Genomic DNA, 22126 nt, shown 5'->3' on the forward strand with positions numbered 1-22126 from the left:
GTTTTTGTTCTTATCATATTCTGGATTATTTCCAGACTGTTCAGTGCATTGAAGGTCAGTCCATGAAAAAGCATACACATATAGTTAATGTACAAGGATACAAGGAAGTTTATTGTCACATGCATATAGTTACTGGAAGTAAGAAATGCAGTGAAATTATGTCTGGTGTCAGCCTATGTATTTAGCAGTAATATGTCCACATCATCATCTTGATACATGTTATATGTTATAATGATTGCAGTTTTTGCCCATTGCTTACACACTAAAAATTAATGCTTAGACCAAAGCCTCAATACCTGAACTTCTTTTAGCATACATTAAACACTGTGTAACCATAGCTTACAGTAAACACATGTTCTGCTTTGCACAATTCTGCAGCATACTTATTGTGAAATAATACACACAATTTCTTACATTAGACACTTTGTTCAAAAGTGAAATCTCCTGTTATCATTGGGAAAACACTTCTATTCAAAATGCAAGCACATCTGGTAATAAAACCCACACACTGTTATGCGACACAGACTCAAGGCACAGAGAAGTCAAGTTCTGAGATTTTACTTGTTAGTTTGCATGAATTCAAACATGGAAACTGAAAACAGGACTCTTCAATTCTCAGAGGACACACTTGGAAGGAGTAGTTTCAAACATAGGAGTTACTGGATCAATTCAAAGGGAAACAAGGCAAGAGTCCAACGATTTCACAGAAATGCAAATGTCCAAAAGGCAAACACAAAAGTCAACTTAACTTGTGGGTTTCTTCTCTGCAAGATTCACGAGGCAAGGCGCTGAAGTCCGTGTAGCTCAGTGTGAAGCCAGACAATGACTGAACAAACAAGGGGGTTTACATAGTGCTGGCAATTAGAGGGACGTCCAATTAGAGGGAGGGACAACGAGGGCAGGTGTGGCCTGTTAGTAGACAGGGTAGAGTGAGCGGGAAGCAGTGTTTTCAGTAGAGTCAAGAGTGGGCGTGGTTGATTGAGAGCTTGGTGTGGCTGTGACATTACCCCCCCCCCCTCCAGGGGGCACTCCCGAGGACGAGGGGCCACGGCGATGCGGTCGACCCCTACCACGAGGGGCTGGTCGGCTGGGATGGGTTCTATGGAAGTCGGCGAGCATGGTGGGGTCCAAGATGTCAACTCGGGGGACCCACGATTGATCTTCGGGCCCATAACCTTCCCAGTCGACCAGATACTCTAGACGACCCCTGCGGTGCTGAGAGTCAAGGATGGTCTTCACCGCATAGACGGGACCCTCGTCCAGGAGGAGTGGCAGTGGAGGATCCGCAATCACACCAGGCTCTGTGGGAGAAGAAGAGAGAGGTGAATGATGGGGTTTAAGAAGCGAGACATGAAAAGTTGGATGAAACTTGTAACTAGGAGGCAACTGCAGCTTGAAGGTGACTGGATTGATCTTCTGCGTGATAGTGAAGGGGCCAATATATCTGGGACTCAGCTTTTTACAGGGGAGATGCATCCGGATGTCTCGGGTCGACAGCCACACCTTCTGCCCAACTGCATACTCAGGCGGAGTGGATCTATGGATGTCAGCATGTAGCTTCTGACGGCGGACGGCCCTCTGCAGGTGGTGGTGCGCCTTGTTCCAAACTCTCTCGCTTTCAAGGTGCCATGAGTCAACGGCTGGGACGTTGGATGATTCCCCAGACCAAGGGAAGAGTGGCGGTTGGTAACCAAGCATGCACTAGAAAGGGGTAGGGCCAGTGGAGGGTTGGCGCAGGGAGTTTTGCGCATATTCGGCCCAGGGGAGGAACTGGTCCCAGCTGTTTTGGCGGTCATGGCAGAATGTGCGCAGGAAGCGACCAATTTCCTGGATCTTGGCCGTTGGTTTGAGGGTGATAACCTGAGGAGAGGCTAACAGTTACTCCCAACCTTTGCAGGAAGGCCCGCCAGAATCGAGAGATGAACTGGGGCCCACGATCTGACACGATATCCTCTGGAAGGCCGAAGTTCCGGAAAACGTGTGTGACTAATGCATCAGCTGTTTCTGCTGCTGTTGGGAGGCTCTTCATTGGAATCAGCTTGCAGGCCTTTGAGAACCTGTCTACGATGACAAGAACGCAGTTGTTGCCATCGGAAGGAGGGAGATCTGTGATAAAATCTACGCCTAGGTGTGACCAGGGCCTTTGTGGAATGGGTAACGGGAGGAGTTTGCCAGCTGGCAAGTGGCGTGGAGTCTTGGTCATTGCCCATTCTGAGCATCGAGCGATGAACTGGCGGACATCCTTTGCCATTCCAGGCCACCAATAGCGATTCTGGAGAAGGGAGAGAGTGGCATTGGCACCAGGGTGTCCAGTCCCATGAGAAGAGTGGGGCTCACGATGATCTCTGGGGGTAGCACAGGCTCAGGGGGATCGGTTTCTTCTTCAGGGTTATAGAGACAGGAAAGGGCATCTGCTCGTACATTTTTGGAACCGGCACGATAGGTGATTGTGAAGTGGAAGCGTGTGAAAAAGAGGGCCCACCTTGCTTGTCTGGGATTCAGTCTCTTGGCCTGACAGAGGTATTCCAGGTTTTTGTGGTCAGTGATAACGGTGAAGGGATACTTGGCCCCCTCCAGCCAGTGACGCCACTCATCCAAGGCAAGCTTAATGGCGAGCAGCTCTCTATCTCCGATGTCATAGTTGCACTCTGCAGCCTTGAGCTTCTTAGAGAAGTAGGCACAAGGGTGGAGGCGAGGAGAGTCCTCTTGAACCTGGGACAGTATGGCTCCAACTCTGGTGAAGGCTGTCTTGAGTTGATCGAAGGCCTGGGTGGCTTCTGAGTTCCAAGCCAGGGATTTGGGTTTGTTACGAAGGAGGGATGTCAATGGGGCAGTGAGCATGCTGTAGTTCTGGATGAAGCGTCGATAGAAATTTGCAAAGCCCAGGAAACGCTGGAGTTCTTTGATGGTCTGTGGACGAGGCCAGGACTGCACTGTTTTCACTTTCCCATCATCCATGCTCACTCCCTGTGGGCTGACGTCATATCCCAGGAACTGGACTGTGGTCTGGTGGAATGCGCATTTCTCTGCTTTGAGGTATAGGTTGAATTGCCCAGGGTAACATGCTTCACATGAGTCGGGTAGTCACACGAATAGATCAAGATGTCATCGATGTAAAAAATGACAAATCGGTTGAGGTACTCACGGAATCTCGTTCATGAAGCCTTGGAAGACAGATGGGGCATTGGAAAGACCGTAGGGCATCACCAGATATTCATAGTGGCCTGTGGGTGTGATGAATGCGGTTTTCCATTCGTCTCCCTTGCGAATTCGTACCAAGTTGTAAGCGCTACGGAGATCCAGCTTGGAGTAGATAGTTGCTCCTCGTAACTGTTCAAGAGCTGCAGGAACAAGTGCCAATGGGTAGCGAAACTTGGTGGTGATTTAGTTCATTGCCCTGTAGTCGATGCAGGGCCTCAGGCCGCCATCTTTCTTAGACACAAAGAAGAATGGAGAGGCGGCTGGCGATGTTGAGGGTCGAATGTAGCCCTGTTCTAAGGCCTGGGCCACATATTCCTCCATGGCATGGTGTTCGGGGAGGGACAACGGGTAAATCTTTCCATGTGGTATTGGGAGATAGGGAAAACATGACCCATGGCAGGATTCACCCCAACGGAGAATTTCACCCGTGGTCCAGGAGATGGCAGGTGAGTGCTTCTTTAGCCAGGGCAGGCCTAGTATTATGTCGACTGTAGCATTGTCTAACACTAGGAAACTAATGGGCTCTATGTGAAGGCTTCCTACACTTAGCTCTAGAACATTAGTTTGGAAATGTACCTGTTTGCGGGCGAGAGGTTTTCCCACTATTGAGTGGACGGTCAAGGTTGTGGAGCTGCGGGTCGTCGGGAGCTGGAGTTGATGGCAAAGGGATCCAGATATGAAGTTCCCAGCGGAGCCTGAGTCAAGGAGTGCAGAAATCACGTGTTTGGAAGAGGCAACAGTGAGGAAAACAGGGATAAGGAGAGGTTTAAGATGCACTTCAGGAGCATAGACTGAACTCACCGTTGGACGTGGTGGGCGAACTGGACATTTGGCGATGATGCGTCCTTCCGATCCACAGTACAGACAGAGTCCTTGTGTCATCCGACGGCTGCGCTCTGTGGGACTGAGCTTTGTGGTGTCCACCTGCATGGATTCTGGTTCATCACCCTTCGGCGTGTGGTTGGGGGTTGGTACTAGCACATTGGCATCTTGCATGCAGGCCTCACGGCGATGGGCGACTCTGATAGCGAGCTGGATGAATCGTTCTAATCCAATGGAGTCATCATAGGAAGACAGGTGCAGGCGGAGAGAAGGTTCTAGCCCTTGGCGGAATGTGGTTATCAAAGCCGCTTCATTCCAGCCACTAGATGCAGCTAGTATCCGGAAACGCAGTGCATATTGTGTGATTGAGCTTCTACCTTGCTTCAGGTTGTAGAGTTTGGTCTGGTGGGTAGAATCTTTCTCTGGAATCCCGAACACCTCCTTGAAGTGAGCGACAAAGTTTTCAAGAGATGTAGTGGCCTCTCCGGGGTTGTTCCATACACTTTCTGCCCACTGGAGGGCACTGGAGCAGAAACCCCTTGCAGCCTTCAGGGTCCCCGGAATAAGGTGTAGGGTTCACCACATGTGAGTGGGCAATCACCGGAGCTGTTGGAGCCATCTGCTGGATCTGCTGGGGCTGCAGAATCTGCTGAGGAGGCGGCAGAGTAGCAGCTGTTGCTGCTGTGAGTGGTTGGCCGAGCTCATCCATCAGGTTTTGAAAGTGGTCTGGGGTTGGATTGATTGTAGGCTGATCCATTGCCTGGTCTGGCTTTCTGTTATGCGACACAGACTCAAGGCACAGAGAAGTCAAGTTCTGAGATTTTACTTGTTGGTTTGCATGAATTCAAACATGGAAACTGAAAACAGGACTCTTCAATTCTCAGAGGACACACTTGGAAGGAGTAGTTTCAAACATAGGAGTTACTGGATCAATTCAAAGGGAAACAAGGCAAGAGTCCAACGATTTCACAGAAATGCAAATGTCCAAAAGGCAAACACAAAAGTCAACTTAACTTGTGGGTTTCTTCTCTGCAAGATTCACGAGGCAAGGCGCTGAAGTCCGTGTAGCTCAGTGTGAAGCCAGACAATGACTGAACAAACAAGGGGGTTTACATAGTGCTGGCAATTAGGACAAACGAGGGACAACGAGGGCAGGTGTGGCCTGTTAGTAGACAGGGGAGAGTGAGCGGGAAGCAGTGTTTTCAGTAGAGTCAAGAGTGGGCGTGGTTGATGGAGAGCTTGGTGTGGCTGTGACACACACATACCTGAAAACACTTAAAGAGCAAAGTGAACACCAATCAGTCTGAAGCACTACAAATAGACAGGTAAGTTATTGTGTACTAGAGTTTAGATTCTCTGCCCGAGCCCGAGCCCAGATTTGACCTGACCCGACCCGCGGGCCGGGTCGGGCCGATATTTCCAGCCACTATCCTCGGGCCGGGCCGGGTCCTTGATCAAGCATTTTTTTTTTTTTAAATCATTAGCCTACTTGGGTGGGGAGCTAAAGCTATGCCATAGTCAGACTCAGAAATATTATATATTTATCAAAGTAGGCCTAAGTAACAAGTGTATACAACATTATACAAGTTAGGCTCAGAGTTACAAAATGTCTTTTGTAATGTCATCTGCGCAACACATGTCATGCGCAGCTTCTCCACTCGCACGCATCACACCAGGCCTGCTGTGCTGTAGGCCTATTGGGCCAATACATTGTTCGTGGCCATGACCTTAATCTTTCTAGATTACCAGGGTCTGGATTTTCCAGGCTATTCACTTACAGTATTGTATTGTAAGGCCCGTCTTTTGCCCAAACCTTATGCATTTCTAAAGAATGCCTTTTGCAGTCAATTTACATGTGTGGATGCCTGCGTTTGATCTGTATTGTCTTAGCTGGCCATGGCCAAAGATCCCCAACACCCGCTCATGCCTAAAGTGACCATTTGGTCCTTGTTCTGGCCCCTCTACTGAGAGATAACTCAGTCCTGGGCCTACTTGATGTCTTGTGGTGAGATAGGCCAACCTCATTATCATACAGTATTGCTCTGTAAATATGTGTTGTGAATAATACATTCATGTTTGGTCTTGAATTAATACTTGTAATGTGGGCAACAGTCTGATTATGGTTTTGGTACAATTGAATGTATCTGTTCATAATTGTAGATTAAGAATTAAGCTGTAGCATAAAGTTATGATATCCACCTGGGCCACACCCATCCACCTCAGACAACAAAGGCTCTGATGAGTCGGGGGTGGCCCAAGTGAATGATAAAAGTGGAGGCTCTGCTCTTCTCTTCTCTTCTCTTCCTCTCGGCTCTCTCTGCTCTGCTCTGCTCTTCTGTCTTCTTTCCCATCTTGGGGCTCTTCCCCTCTCTCCCTCTTCATTTCCCTCTCTCTCCCCCTCTTCCCCTCTCTCTCTGTCTTTCTCTCTCTCTCTTTCTCTCTCCCCCTCTCTCTATCTCTGGGTTTGTATTGTTTTATCTGGTGTATCAGTTATCTCTAACTTGTCAAGTTTACCTCTGTGAATTGGTTAAGTTTTCTTTGTTACCATTTGCTACTTTGTTACAGTAGACCATGTGGGTTTTCTTGTACATTCAACTGAAGTGATATTGGTTACATTTACCTTTAAGACTTAATGCCTATTAAATTGTTCATTTGCCTACCAATCGGATAACTTCAATTCTCGTAGTGTGCCATGCCATTCTCCTCCATAGCTGATAAGATAGTTACTTGGTAATTGATTGGTGATACAAATTATTGATAAAATGGAGTCAGATCAATGAGTATGTAATAACATCATTGCCATTTAACTCTTCACCCTACTTGTCCAACAAGCTCCTTTAAGTGATGATATAGCTCGACGTCTCTATATATATTTATATATATATATATATATATATCATTTCTGAAGGCGTTCTTCTTACAGTATCGATAAGTGTGATTCCATTTTTCTTTATTTTTGTAAATTGTTTGTAAAAAAAACTTTTGTTGCAAACAATGTCTGAGTCTGAGAAAATGACAAATAGAAACTGTAGTGTTTTATATAAAGCGCATCAGTGTGTTGCTGTTGATTTGAAAGAGTAATTCAAATGGTGCATGTGTGTATGGTTTAGTTGCAATAGTTACATTTTTAGAAAGGATTGTTTGAGTTTTGATTGCAGTGTTTTATTTTGCCATAGATGTGAGTTGTTTATCTCCAAGTGCTATGTCATTTGGCTGTGTGTAGAGATTTGACATAATGAGCCAAATTCTGCAAAAACATGTGTAAGCAATAGGCAAAAACTGTAATAAGAGCTACCTACCTCTCTCCAACATATCTTGCTAGACTATTCTTTGTTAAAGACTGCCTAAGTAGTTTGATAGAGAAGCTAACACTGTATATTCTGACTAAACAAACCAAAGGGGAGATGGTTGGAAATCACTATTTTCTACAGTGCTTTGTGGCATCACTGCTTCGTCAACTTGGGCGAGATTTTCACAAAGTTATGACAGATAAAAGGAACAATCTTTTTATCTTCTCCAAGTGATAGGATAAAATTGTTGAAGAGTTTTGACAAATGTGTTTCAAAGAGGTTATTAAAAGTCACTATCCAAGAAGACACCATCACACACCACCATTGAAATGACAAAATTATGTCAGACGTTTGAGTTTCATATAAATATTTATTGCAGAGGAGGTATTTTTATTTACATGCTATCACAATATAACACAATATAAATCTAACAAATATCTCCATAGGTATGCTATAAGCTTGTCATAGAGCATTTATTATAACAAGCACAGATTACAGTGTGTTAAGGTACAGTTTCACTCACTATACAACTCATAACAGTCCATAAAATATCAAAGATTTTTTTTCTTAGTTCCATCAAGGGCAGTGAAACATCGGTCCTACTAATTTCTCGATATCATGCAAAAGCCACAAGAGCAATAAGGTAAGACATTACAGCATTACGTAATAGTATTCCCTCTCCACTGACGACTGGTCTACAGGAGATACCAGGCTCAAAGAAACAAGCTGAGCAAACAGATCTTCACAGAAAAAAGAATCCAAATGAGTTGCACTCAGACAAAGTTTCTCGCCGGGAGAGAGAGCAAAGGGGCTGGCTAACTGTGGCGACACGGTGAGCTTGCAAGACACACACACACACACACAAAATAAAAATGAAAACTAACCTCAACACAACAAATGGTCATGCTTGTTACCATGGTGAGGTTTCATGAGTGTTTAGTGTTAGTTTTACTCCACAGCTAGCATGTCACCATCTAATACCCCACCTTAGGATCCCAATCTGCCCCTGATCATGCTACACTCTTCATATACATTAACCACATATGTCACACACACTCTCTCTCTCTCTCTCTCTACTGGACGTTTATTACCAAGACAGTATGGAAGCAGTGTGCATACCTCGCAGTTCAGGGACATGCATCATGAGAGGGGATGACAGATAATGGTGTCTGCTTCATAATATTGTGGTGATACATCAGACCATCATAATCAATCTGGGCAGGATGATAGGCCTTTTCAGGCACCATTCCTGGGGCCAATAAAGAAGTGCTTTGACACCTTGGTACTGAGAGGCCGACACCATGTGTTCAACATATTTCAAAGGTTACACAGAGGGAGGCAACAGTAGCCTATTTTATTACCATTTCTTTTATTCTTCAGCATGTCAAGCTAATGCCTATATGTTTAATAAACTTCTTTGGCACGCAAATAAAAAATAACCTATAAAGTTGTAAAGTATCCTTCAAACTGACATTCATAAATTGAAAGGGCACTTTGACCCATGAATATGCTTGACAAAGATGGTTGAAATCATGACTTTAAAAAAAGAAAGACTATCCTACACCAGCCAGTAGCCAAATGAAGACATTCATTTGTGACACCATGAATAACAGTGGAACAAGCAATGCCATAACACACATCCAGGCCTTAGGGTCATGCCAACTGAAGTAAGCAACCACCGAAATGATGAGATCCATTGCTCATGACAAACTGCATGGGGCCAAACAGTATCTTTAAAACAGTACGGTATTGTAAAACATTGGAACACGTCTGACAGATCACTGTGGAACCAAATGGGTGTTCGTACTAAAGGACATGTATTGGCTAAAAGAGATAAATGCTTCTCCAACAAAAATACCAAGCAAACTATACACACAACAGTAGTTGTTACACTTGTAGCTATTCTTTGTATGAAGTACACATTCCGACATCAAAAGTGAAATTCCTGGTTTGTACTGCCAGAACTGAGACAACACTCTGGTACTTTGGTGGAGCCTGTCTAATTTTCACAATTTGGAAAATATATGAGACCGTTATTCTTATTTTTAACATAAAAAATGACAGTTGCAATCCTTATGGAACACATATTACAATTCAATATTCTAGACACTGTAGGAACATTTTCACTATACAGTATGTCCTTTGAGATCAGGATGGAATGCAATCACAAACGTCTGTCATCTGAGCTACTACAAGAAGTAGTCGTGCACGGACAGAGGGGTCTGTTAGGGATATTTAGGAGGTAATCTTGCTCTGGACAATTCAACGACACACACGACTGTGTCCTTTTTTTGTTTTTCGAAAGATAAGCTACCTTAGGTCACACACAAAATGACGGGGGTAAAAAACTCATTAGGCACAGACAGGAATACATCTCAGCAAACTTGGAAGCATTGGACATGTCTGAGATTTGAAGTCAAATCCCTTTTTGTGGCAGATGATCAACATGTGATCTCTACTGTCATTTTAACTAGAGTAAATTAAATTGAAAAAAAAAGAAAACCTTCCCTCCAAAATGGGCTTACTGGGGGGAATCATAAAGTGCTACAAGCTAGCTATTTACCTAACCTCACAGGGCAAACAAACTAAAAAAAATATCACAAATGTCATATTGTGATCTTGAATGTTTCTCTGTTAACTTCATGAAGATGTTTCCTGTGTTCTTTGGCATTTTCTTCACTCTTACTTTTCTTACTCTCAAACCTCAATCTGGCAAAATTAGACAAAAGAGGACATTTTGAATGGGTGCTGTCAATAACAACACCAGCCGTCTCAGTGTTCTGATCCATTTCAACTTCAACCTCAGCACACTCTCTTACAGTGTGCCACCTTTTTCAAAAATAGGGTACTCTGTTTAAGCTTTGGGGGCTCTCAAATTAAATGAAAAGGCAAAATATATGTAGTGAGTAATAGGCATGTTTTTTAAATTGCACATGAAAAGTTGCATAATTGTAACTGACAACAGTTAACCTTTAAGGACTCTGCAAATACTAGGTAAGAATCTGGAATGCTTGATGATTTTGTTGCTTTTTTGAATTTTTCCTTTTTTATCCAAAACAAACTACAGACAAAATAAATATTGGAAGTAAAGGCAACTTGTGCAACATATTTTTTTTTCTTCCATCAAGTCACCATAAGGTATAATAAAAGTTTATATTTCAGGGTCTTATATGGTGAAAAAGAAAATCACATAACAGGAACTATGGTATCTTTAAACTACTCAGTCAAATGTCATGCTTTTTTCCCTGATGTCGGATCCTCAAAGTCCCAAGGGCACACATCAGCCCTTTTGACATCACCTCTAGGACTCAGACTTTTCTGTTTTGTCACCGAGGGAACAGGACTTTTGTTGCTTCCTCTGCTGTCCGATGGTTCTTGAAAATCCCACGGGCAAACATCTGCTTGTGTTTTGGCAGACCCGGCGTTGGCACTTCTCCATTTCTCCATCACCACATCCTCAGAGCTCTCTACATCCCAAGGACACACCTCAGCCATTTTAGTTTGGCCTGCCTGCTTTTCTGTGGGTTTGCCCAAGGGCAGCTTATCCTTGGCCTTCATTTTACTCTTGTCGTCATCCGTCTCCTTGGCCTTCTCTCTCTCCCTTTCAGCCTCTTTCTCCAGAGTTCTCATCGAAGATGTCCCCTTTGTTTTCGATGAGGACTCTTTTGTTTTAGAAACTTGAGTGAGGCTGGGTGTTTTTTCTGTGTTGGGAGACTTAGCCGGGAGAGTATCGTAATCCCAGGGGCAAACATCCACCTTGGTGGCTGTTGGCTGAACCACAGCAGCACTTTTCCCTTTGGCGCCCTTCCCTTTGGCTTCCACAGAAGTGGTGCTTTTTACTTCCACCGGTGCATTGCCTTTGCCTTTCACATCAGTGGGAGTGGTACCTTTCCTTTTGCCTGAGGGACTGGCACTGCCCCGATCTTTGCCTTTGTCAGCCAACAGGGCAGCGTCTACAGACTTGGCGGGAGCGTCCTCGTAGTCCCACGGACAGACGTCTGCCTTCTGGGCTTTGGCAGTCTCGGCTGAGCCCACTGACCCAGAGGGTTGGCCAGAGGGAACAGGCCTTGACCCCTCAATCTGACTCTGGTTCTCGCTGGACTCCTCCCAGGGACAAATGTCTGCCCGCTCCGCCGACTTTTGGTTGGGCCTGCGGCTGCTGGCGGGTGACGGCTCTGAGGCCTTCCTCTTTTGCTGCTGCTGGGCCTTGGGGCCAGCGGTGCCTTTGCCATGGATGGTGGTGGTCTCGTCAGGGGCGATGGAGACGTGTTTCTGGACCTTGTTCTCTGAGGGGGTGGGGAGATCTTCAAGCTCCCAGGGACACACCTCGGACAGGTCATACAGCTCCTTAACCTTGGCCGGGTCCATGCTGATGGAGGACTGACTGCCAGTGGCCGGGTGCTTCATGATGCCCGTTTTGGTCGCTGGCTGCTTGTATTCCACCGACTGACTAACCATCATCTTTTCTTCGGACTCCTCAGGAGTCTTGGCCTCCTTCGGTTTCTGGTGGGCCTTCTTGGTAGCCTCTTCCATGCTTTGGGTCTTTGCAGTCAAGCCCAGGGTCTTCTCCTTTGCACTGGCGATGACGCTCAGAGACTTCTGCAGCATAGAGGTCCTGGGATGGAGGGGCTTCTTGTCAGCAGTGAGGTTATGTGCACTTGCTGACTTGCAGACCAGGGGCATGGATTCGGTCGACTCGCTGGTCGAGTCAATCTTCTCAGAGGACTTCTTCTTGACCAGTTTCTTGCCCATGAGGGTGTCGAGCAGCGAGGTCTCCGTGGTGGACGGCTCCATCTTGTCTGTAGCCGAGCTGCTGGAGTCCTCGCTCTGGTCCCTGACGTGGTCGTAGCTGCTGTGCGACTTCTTCAGCGAGAAGACCTTGCTGCGCAGCGACTCCTCTTTGACCGGCTTGGTGGCGGCGTGGGACGAAGGGTCGAAGGGGTTCTTGCGGAGGGCACAGATGCTGTTGCGGTTGCTGCCGCCGTGGTCACCGCTGCTGTGTTCCTTGTCCTCGCGGCTGCACTGCCGCACCTGCTCCGGAATCTCGGTGATGCGTCTCATCAGGGAGCGTCCGAGGCCCTTCTTACTGCTGCGCTTCTTCTGTAGGTGGGGGTTGTTAGCCAGCATCTTCTTCCTCTTGTACACCTCAAGCTGAGAATACAGCTTCTTCAGCTCCTCCTAAGGTGTTTAACACACAAACAAATAAGGGAAAGAAAATTGAGGAATAGCATTCCAAAGAGAACCAAGTAACTCTCACTTAAATTTTTTTTATTGTTTTATTTATGTTAAAAGACATGATACAAAAGGAGACAATCTACTACATCATGCAGTTTCAGTTAGAACAAACAAATACAGACAAAATCTCGCAGACAGACAAAGACATGACATCTGACACAAATTAGAGACAGGACAGTCTGGGACAGTCATTTGTGAGTTGTGTTAGGGCTGAAACAGCCTCTGAATGTTAGTAATTTTTTTGTTCTCTACTCTTAATGTTTTACTGCAAAATAATGTCAACGCCACAAGACAAGGGGGTCGAGACAAGTCTTTTTTGGGCACAAGAAATACAAAGTTAAGAGACTTCTTCAGCTCTAACAGACAAACAGAAACCTCTGCTCACGTTGGTACGTTTTTCCCAAAGACTGTCGCAAGACCTTACGCCACAGCCATTAATAGAACTGAGCTGGCCCATTTCGTCTGGTGTCTGCAATACAAAACTGCCATTGCTCAGTATTTTTGGTACTGGGTACGGAACAATTGATGAGAATAAACTGTATAGAGTGACTAGGTTATACACTTATAAGTTCAGGTTATTTAAAGAGAAGGATGGGTGAGACAGGGCAGGTGGAGAAGGAGATCACTGACTGACCCGTATATCCTCGGGGTCAAGGCTGTGCTCGCTCCATGCAGATGTGATGCTGCTGTTGAGGTATGATCCTGAGCGACCCATGTCTAACTCATCCTCATAGGCCTCAGTGGCAATGTCGTCTGTCAGGTGTGTCCCCTCAAACAGGAACTGGAAATGTCAGGGCAGATGCAACAACGGTTGGTCAAAACCGAACACGTCCGGCGGTATCACAGTCTGACAGGTATGACAGAGCGAATGACAAGAGGCAAGATTGATTTACCTTCGGGATGAGCAGGAGTCCCAAGGTGACCGTCACGGTCAGGTGTGTGTGCACGAAGAACAACATAAGCATCCAATCCGGATGCAGCTCGTGAGTAAGAGTGAACCTGCACAAGGAAACAACACATAGCATAAAGGTCACTCATTGGAGTTCATAGAATTTAGAATCATTTAAAAGAAAAGTTAGATAATGTTCTAGGGTCTGTTAGATGTCTCACTGAGGAACATTCTAGAGTCTCTAGCATAATATGATCAGATCTTGAGAATGAGGCACAGCTACACAGGTCTCTGAGGTAAATGGAGGCTTTAAAACATGGCTTTGGAATACAGCCATTCTGATGAAGAGCTCAGTGGTATATTTAGAAAGTGGGAATTATGTGAGAGTTACTCATTTAGCTTGGCATGAATAATGTTGGCATGAATAATGTAAGGTGTCATCATTAATCATAAAAGTCAGTTAGGGATGTGTGTGTGTGTGTGTGTGTGTGTGTGTGTGTGTGTGTGTGTGTGTGCACCTATTACCATAAATATATGTCAACAGACCATACTGTGTAAGCATCCATTACATGATTTATTAATTTCCAGAAAATGTTGACGGCATGGTCTGCAGCCAAATAGAAGAAGGCTTGGCAGCCAAAGGCAGAGGCTTTCAGCCCAAGGAATCAGAGGGAGAAATGGAAAGAGGAGACCGGTAAATGTATGTGTCAATCGTCTGTGGGATGGCGACATTCGGTTTCCTATGCTTCAAATGGTTTATCCAAGCTGACCTGCTGCAGGTATCTATTTATGTGCTGGGAAATTGTCTTCACTTGGGCCTGCATTTGTGGCAGTGATCAAACACACACACACACACACACACACACAGACACACACCCACACACGCACCACATTAAACTGCCTACATATATGCCGACTCCCACAGTTATTTGTTTGATTAAATAATAACGATGGCACCTGGAACAAAGGTGGTTTGCACGCAAATAAATATAGTATAATAAATATGTCAAAAAGGCGAAGGTAATTTATTTCTCTTTCTGCACCACCTGCCGTTGACTTAAAAAAGAACCCAAAGCATTTAAGTTCAAAGTTTTGGCTGCAGTCAGAGTCTTAATTAGCATGTCTGCCCAAAGAAAGCCCCTGTGTTTCCACTACCTTCCAGGCTAATGTAGTTTATCAGTGAAGTTGAAGAACGGCTAATTGGTGTGGATAGCTAAAAAGCAGGCGATGGTGGTGGATGGGGTAGGGTGGAGGTGTGTGTGTGTGTGTGTGTGTGTGTGTGTGTGTGTGTGTGTGTGTGTGTGTGTGTGTGTGTGTGTGTGAGTAGATGAGAAAGTGGAGATAAAATAAAGAGGAGCTGAGCCCAGTCACATGCCTGTGCTGCTTTGAAGTGCTTCGCTCTTCATCTTTTATGGAGAGTTCAAACCGAGTTTCCTGTCTACAACGAGAGCTTAATCGCCCTGGCGTTACACCCCCCCCCCCCCCCCACCCCTCCTCAGGCGCAGCGTGTCTCAGCTCGGGTGAAGATGGAGGATGAAGCCTCCCCGCTTCCCCGCTCTCGCACGGCACAGCATGGCACGGTGTTAACGGCCCGGTACCTCTCCTACACCTCTACGATTTGTTTAGGTCATTTTTGCCTGTTTTTATCAGACAAATAACTCTTGGCCAAAAGTATTGTATAATCCATGATAGATACATGGCGCATTCATGTGTGCTGCCTGGGTTGGTTTTGGTTTTGTTAGGTTTGTTTTGGGAGGGAGGCCTATTTCATTTTCTGTTCCTTTGGCATTATCCAAAGCAATCACTGAGGAAGAGTGAGCAATCCATGCAATCTGAAGTGAGACCCTGAACGCCTTCACACTATCTGAATAGCCTTGACTCCTATTGACCTCCCTGGTTCCTGTGGGGACACCGAGGTACGAGAGAGATGAGATGGAAAAATAGAAAATGAGACGAGAGGTGGCGAAAGAGAGATGGAGAGGGAGGAGGAGGGAGGGGTGGGGTGGCTTGGGGAGCATGGGAGCAAGAAACAGCATGATAGAGGGAAAGAAATGAAGAAAAATAGAGAGAGAAAACGAGAAAGTAAGATCAGGGGAGAGAGGTGATGATAGGACGCTTTGTGACAAGTCCATGCGCTACTTCCCCGATGACAGGCTTTCAGCAGCTCCTGGACAAGACGGGACACGTGTTTTGCGTTTCTCTGGACAGTGCTGTGCACTTACTCGGACGCCACCTCCTGCAGTGCTGAAGTCAAGCACAGGCTACTCCGCCAGAGAGACAACAAGCTTCTCTCCTCCCCGACCCCCAATTCAGACACTGCCTATCAGTCTTTAAAGCCACAAGAACAAGACATTATTGGCTGAACGGTGACGCCAACGGTGAAAAATTACCCTTTTCAAAGCCATTAAATTGTAGTCAGTTGGAGCCCCTCTGCTGCAGTTTAATATCTAATTGAAATGTTGCTGCCGGTGGCTCAGAACACGCAAGCCATGTCAAAACATAAATCATCCTGACACGGCTAATTGCAGGATAATCTGATGTGGACGGATTTCCAATCGTGGTGCTTCCAGCTGGGAATGCGCTTCGGAGGCGTCGGGCGAAGCTGGCAATCTCTCACGAGTGTCGGTAGCGGTGCATGTGTGTGTGTGGGAGGGCGAGTGGGCAACACACACGCGTGTACAGCATTATGCCAGAGCCGCCACAAACAGCAGCTGAAGGAATTGGGGCTATGAGGATGTCATATTCAATTCTCTCTGCAGGAGTGTATCTTCAAGTAAATGTACTTCAGGTGATGTCTATTCCAATTCCTCCTCCAAAATTATCATCCACACATTTCAGTTATACATAAGAAATATGTTAATTTCCTTGTGCTGCTGGTTGGGGGTTTCCCACAACAGCCAAACCTCTCAATGACACGTACACAACAACCTAGACTATATAAGTGTTATAGCACATGATGGTGCACCACAACCACCATACTGATACTTAAAAATGCTCAACAGCAACAACAAAGAGATGCTGGGCTGTGTATAGTACCCTAAGAAATATTAATTTGTTATTGGTCTATATAAAAAATAACTAAATTGAATTGAACAGTGGTTTTAGACATCCCCATGTGTCTTCCTTGATTCTTACTACTTTGATTTCTTCCACAAGGAAGACAAAGATGGCTGAAAGCGTGCATGCCTGCCGATGGCGTGGTGGGGACACTTACCGGATGACGTGGAAGATGGCGGACAGGATCAGCTCATTGTGGAGGGCGATGGCCATGTAGCGCGGCTCGTGGAATGCTGAGGGAACCGTCCGGACGGCATAGCACAGGTAGATTCCCCACAGAAGGAACAGGAACTCAGCTGTGTGAAAACGTGGGGGAGGGGACGAAAATGAAAAAGGATCACACACCTTATTCCGGTTCCCCAAACCCTCCTTTATAGTCAGGGCCAGCCGTGTGTATGTCTCTCCAATGAAACAACAACACAGATGCACAAAGAAATCAGTTACAATCACGACACTTTCAATAAAGTGACTGGTATTGCCCATATTCTCCAGACACCTCCCTTTGACAGGCAATTGCCGGCGAAGTGGTGATGGCGATGTGGGAAAAGCTGGTGCCCCGGTTTTATAGATTCATCCATGCCGTGACAAGCCTCCCCTACAGGATGTCAGCATGCCTGTGGATGGCCTGCCTGACAGCAATAAACATCTGCTCTCGCAGGGCAGATCTGTCACCATTAGGGTGACATTTACTGGGTCTGTCGGTGTGGCTGCCATCGTTTCCAGATTTGACAGGGGTACGCGAGTGAGGATCGAGCGCCACAAACACATGCTGCCTCCAATTACTACCAAGTTACATTTGTCATGTATCTGAGTGTGTGTGTGTGTGTGTGTGTGTATGTGTGTGTGTGGGTGTGTGTGTGTGTGTGTGTGTGTGTGTGTGTGTGTGTGTGTGTGTGGGTGTGTGTGTGTGTGTGTGTGTGTGTGTGTGTGTGTATGTGTGTGTGTGGGTGTGTGTGTGTGTGTGTGTGTGTGCGTGTGTGTGTAACTAAAAGCCACAACATCCCACATACTAATCATACAAACCTGCACCCAAATACCCACACAACATAAATATCAGTTTCAGACAATTCTCTCGCTAAATTGGAAAAGAGAAATTTGACCTGTTGAATTGGCTAGCAGAGGACACTTAGCAAATGAGTGAGAGTGACCTACAGTCAGATTATAAACTCACTTCTACTCCGCTTACTGCTCCACACCTTCTACCAAAACCACTTGCTAAATCCCAAAGATCAATCCGTAATCATGATGAGGATTACAGATGATGATTACGATTGGGAGACCAGCAGCAGTAACAGCAGTCATATAAGGCCTGGAGCGAGACACTCACCCACGGCCATCATGTAGTCCCAGCGGTCCAGCAGACACATGCTGAACTGCAGCCCCTCTGGCGTGTAGCCCACGGCGATGAGGGGCAGCTTGCGGTCCAGGTTCTGGCAGACGGCGGCGGTCCAGGCCACCAGAAACCAGCAGACCACCAGCAGGATGATCCCCAGCAGACGCAGCACCCGCCAGCTGGTCATGTAGGGGATCCGCTGGGCCGTCCGCGACAGGAACACCTTCAGTACCCTGGAGACAGAGAGAGAGAGAGAGAGAAAGAGAGAGAGAGGAGAGGAAGAGAGAGAGTTGAAGAGAGAGAAAGAGAGAGAGAAAAGGAGAGGAAGAAAGAGGAAGGGAGGGTAAGAGGCAGGAGGGAAAGAGAAAAAGCTCATCATCAGTATTATTTTGCTGTCATCCATATCCCCCATTTCATTCCACTCTTCACCTTTACCATCAGACTGTCAGCATGAGCACATAACGTCAGCTGTCATCACGATGCTCGCTATAACCTGTAGCCACATTAACTCATCACGCTAACACCTACCACTGCCAGCACCACCAACACCCCCATCACCACTGCCAGCACTACCAACACCCCCATCACCACTGCCAGCACCACCAACACCCCCATCACCACTGCCAGCACCACCAACACCCCCATCACCACTGACAGCACCACCAACACCCCCATCACCACTGACAGCACCACCAACACCCCCATCACCACTGCCAGCACCACCAACACCCCCATCACCACTGCCAGCACCACCAACACCCCCATCACCACTGCCAGCACCACCAACACCCCCATCACCACTGCCAGCACCACCAACACCCCCATCACCACTGCCAGCACCACCAACACCCCCATCACCACTGCCAGCTCCTATAAGTGCTTTAGTCTCGTCATCACCACCTTCACCCACCTCTTCTGCCACTCTCCGCTCAGGGTGGGGGTGGGGGGGAGACGTGCGATGGGGTGGGGGGTAGGTGGTGGGAAAATCGCAGTCAGTGTCTTTCCAACCATCCTGGCTCATGAGGTAGTTAAATGACATCATGACATCCCAGGGCCAGATGACCAATGCAGCGGCTACGGCGCTAGCCGCGGCTCGGCTCGGCAGCGATCTGACAATGGCAGACCATTGCGGAGATTGATTCCTGATGGCTCATCTGTCCTTGACGCTCTTTGTGTGGTGACGAACGGTCCCTCTTCTCCTCCACCTCGCTGTCCTCCTACACGCCGTCCAGTCACCTTTCCTCGGGTTATCTAAGTATTTCATTAACCCACTGATTCTCAGTGCACTGATGCACACACATACACACATACAGACCCATCCACATACACACCCATGCCCATATGAAAACATTGACAACAAAACACACTTCTGAAGGAATACTCCCCTCTCCAACACACACACACACACACACACACACACACCTTTTGCTCCTCAGAGATGAGGTGTTAATTTCATTAGGTGTTAATTTACAGCTCTCACCCTCCAGTGCACTGTCTCTCTTCCTCCATCTGTGGCCCTGGGAGAGCTGCCCAGACCTAGCCGGGCACCAGGCCATGTCCCCCTGGCCCCTCTCCCTCTCCCCCGGCTACCACTCATCTTCTTCATCTTCAGCCTGCTCGTGCTTCTCTTGTTCCGTAAAAAGCTAATAAATCGCGCCCATTTAAGTACTGGAAGTTCTTCCTGTTATTTGTCGCTGTGTCTGCTTTTGTCTCCCTCTCTACCACACTCTCTCTCTCTCTCTCTCTCTCTCTCTCCTTTTTCTCTGTGCATTAATGAGGATGCTTATCTTATTTAAAGTCTTCTCTGGCCCCTGATAAACTGATTCTGGAACAGCGAAGCACTGCTTTCCACAGACCACTTGCTTTAACAGGTAATTAAGGGTAATGCAAACTTTAACTGTACTTAAAAAGCAATCACAACTATTGCACCAGGACAAGAACAAGCCCTGGTGTTTAAATCAAAGTTAAAGGCCCAGTGACTGGACAGTGGGGGATGTGGAAGACGGGCACTGGGAACTTTATGATGGCAATCCGATTGAGTGCAGGCTGTATGGCCGTCTTAAAGTGTGTGTGTAAAGGTAATGACCAGCCTTGACCTGCCTGTAATGCTGTAACAGTGATGCTCCTATCTACAGTTAAATACCCTTGTCACTCTGAGGGATAACAAGCTGCACTTACCTTTAGAGAAGGGTTTTATGGTTTATTGTACTTTGTCGCAAAATCCCTTCTGTTTTATTTGGATGCGCTTTTTCATAATATGGAATGCTTATGCAGTCATCTAGTAAGTATCTAATGCTTACTGTATGAATGAATCCACTGCTACACATGTGACATTTGTGTATGCATGTGTGAATATGTGTGCTTGTGAGTGACAAGACATCTTCTGTGAACCATGACTACCTACTACCTACTCTCTCTAGAACTCTGTGCAGAGCAATGTGTCCACAAGACATCCAATTTCTTTAGTTTCGCATTGTTTTGGTATGGACAGCGGCAAATGCACAACCTTTGTTTGCTTCTTCATGCAGTGACCAATCTGTCATCTGACATTTTCTCTCTCCTTCTCCCCCCATTTCTTCATCCCACAGTCCCTTTTTGTCTCTTGACCCCCCCCCCCCCCCACACACACACACACACCACCAGCACCTTTCTGAGCTGGCACATGGGCGAGGGTGGGAGTGCCTTGCCCAAATGGCAGTGCCAACCCTCGGGACACCGGATTGTGTGGCCACTTGGAATGCGCCCATTCTGACATTTAACAACAGAACCACCAAGGAAATTAATCACACGGTGGAGTATGTGTGTGTATGTGTGTGTGTGTTTGTCTGTGTGTGTGAATGTGTACATGAGGAAATCAATATTCTTTCGATCATTTCCTTTCACATTCTACTTTAACACAAGATGGAGTGTGTATGTGTGTGTGTGTGTGTGCATGTGTGTGTGTGCGCGTGGGCGTGTGTGTGTGTGCATGCAGTCAGCTCCATTAAATATCGAAGGACTTCCAAGATTTTCCAGGACATTTTCCAGAACCACACTTCCCTATGGTGACCTCATAGCTAAACAGCAATCAAGCCAACATTTACATACATCACTCTTATCAGAGAGCTCCCCTACTCTCACTGGAAGCACAGCTTGTAGCTTGTACCTAGTGGTACAAACTCCTCATATGGAAAGACCTGTTGCTGGTGTCATCTGATAGAATGCTGGCCATGGACATTCCATCTCTGACCATTTCCCTTAAACTGAGTGGATCCTACATGCTGTAAGCTCAAGACCAGAGATCTGTTAGCCTTGTGCAGCGCATAGAGGTATGAATGTGTAATGTGTGTGTGGGTGGGGTCCACCTGATCTACCTGTAGAGTTTGAGGGTGACAGTGCCATAGACAATGGCAAAGCCCAGCAGTCGCACCCATCTGAGCAGGATACACCGGAACACTCCTGGGTGGAAGTAGAGTATCATCACCTGTGGAGAGAGACAGAGAGAGAGAGAGAGAGAGAGAGAGAGAGAGAGAAAAGACAAAGAGAGAGATAAAGAGTGTAAATGCTATGAAAACGTGACTACATTTCAATACATGAACTCTAGAGCAAATAGCCAGAGAGTAAACAAGAGCCCTCAGACGGATGTGACTTCATAATATTTTTAAATACCTTTATAAAACCTCAGACTGTTTTTAAATGTTTGTGCTGCTAAGGTAACTAAGGTAACAAGTAGCCACTACGTTAGTTAATCCTGGATATCTTTTTTCTTATCTTGTTTATACCTTGTTTTTATTCAAAGCAAACAGACATGTCGGAATGCCTCTTGTGACAGGAATTAATACCAATGAACTTTACTGAACACCTGTGCTGGTTAAACGTCCTGTCGTAAAAACAAACTCACACATTGACCCATATGGGGGATCATCAGTCACAGGCACCAGTTTCCTGTTTCATCCATCCATTCAGGAGGGGTGCCGTAGCCTGATAGTGAACCCCCCCCCACCCAGGCCAGTGCTGGTTGGGTGGTAAACTCCACTGTGGGGCCCTGCCATGGCAGTTCCCATCAAAAAGGGGAAAACCGCTCAGAGACAGCAGACGTGTGAAGTAATTGAAAAAGAGGTGCCCAGCTGTGCCCGCTACTCTAAAGACACACACACACACAAACACACACACACAAACACACACACACACACACACACACACACACACACACTGCCAGAGCATCTGTCCTGACTAACCAATCTGTATGCATAAAGGAAGGAGAACTGGATGTTTGTGTCTGAACATTAGATTTGTTTAAGCCTTTAAGGGGAAAGAATA

General features: G+C 46.5%; 1 protein-coding gene across 2 annotated transcripts in view; it reads right to left on the reverse strand.

The window, feature by feature from the left end:
- Nucleotides 1-10430: 10430 nt before the first annotated feature.
- Nucleotides 10431-22126, reverse strand: part of gpr158a (G protein-coupled receptor 158a) — a 68531-nt gene continuing 56835 nt past the window's right edge. The window contains exons 6-12 of one of the 2 annotated variants that reach the window (XM_076290775.1): nt 21181-21290; nt 17822-18060; nt 16652-16790; nt 13442-13547; nt 13183-13329; nt 12934-13017; nt 10431-12491 (exon numbers count right to left, since the gene is read on the reverse strand). In XM_076290775.1, coding sequence (XP_076146890.1) covers nt 10545-12491; nt 12934-13017; nt 13183-13329; nt 13442-13547; nt 16652-16790; nt 17822-18060; nt 21181-21290 — 2772 coding nt within the window. In that variant the 3' untranslated portion in view covers nt 10431-10544. The remainder of the gene's footprint in view (nt 12492-12933; nt 13018-13182; nt 13330-13441; nt 13548-16651; nt 16791-17821; nt 18061-21180; nt 21291-22126) is intronic. The other variant, XM_076290776.1, reaches the window with a different exon arrangement.

The sequence above is a fragment of the Alosa pseudoharengus genome, unplaced genomic scaffold (genome assembly GCF_046254945.1).
Source record: "Alosa pseudoharengus isolate Yale_2024_CS ecotype anadromous, Long Island Sound unplaced genomic scaffold, YU_APseudo_1.1 YU_APseudo_1.1_scf_18, whole genome shotgun sequence".
In the NCBI taxonomy this organism is placed as follows: Eukaryota; Metazoa; Chordata; class Actinopteri; order Clupeiformes; family Clupeidae; genus Alosa; species Alosa pseudoharengus.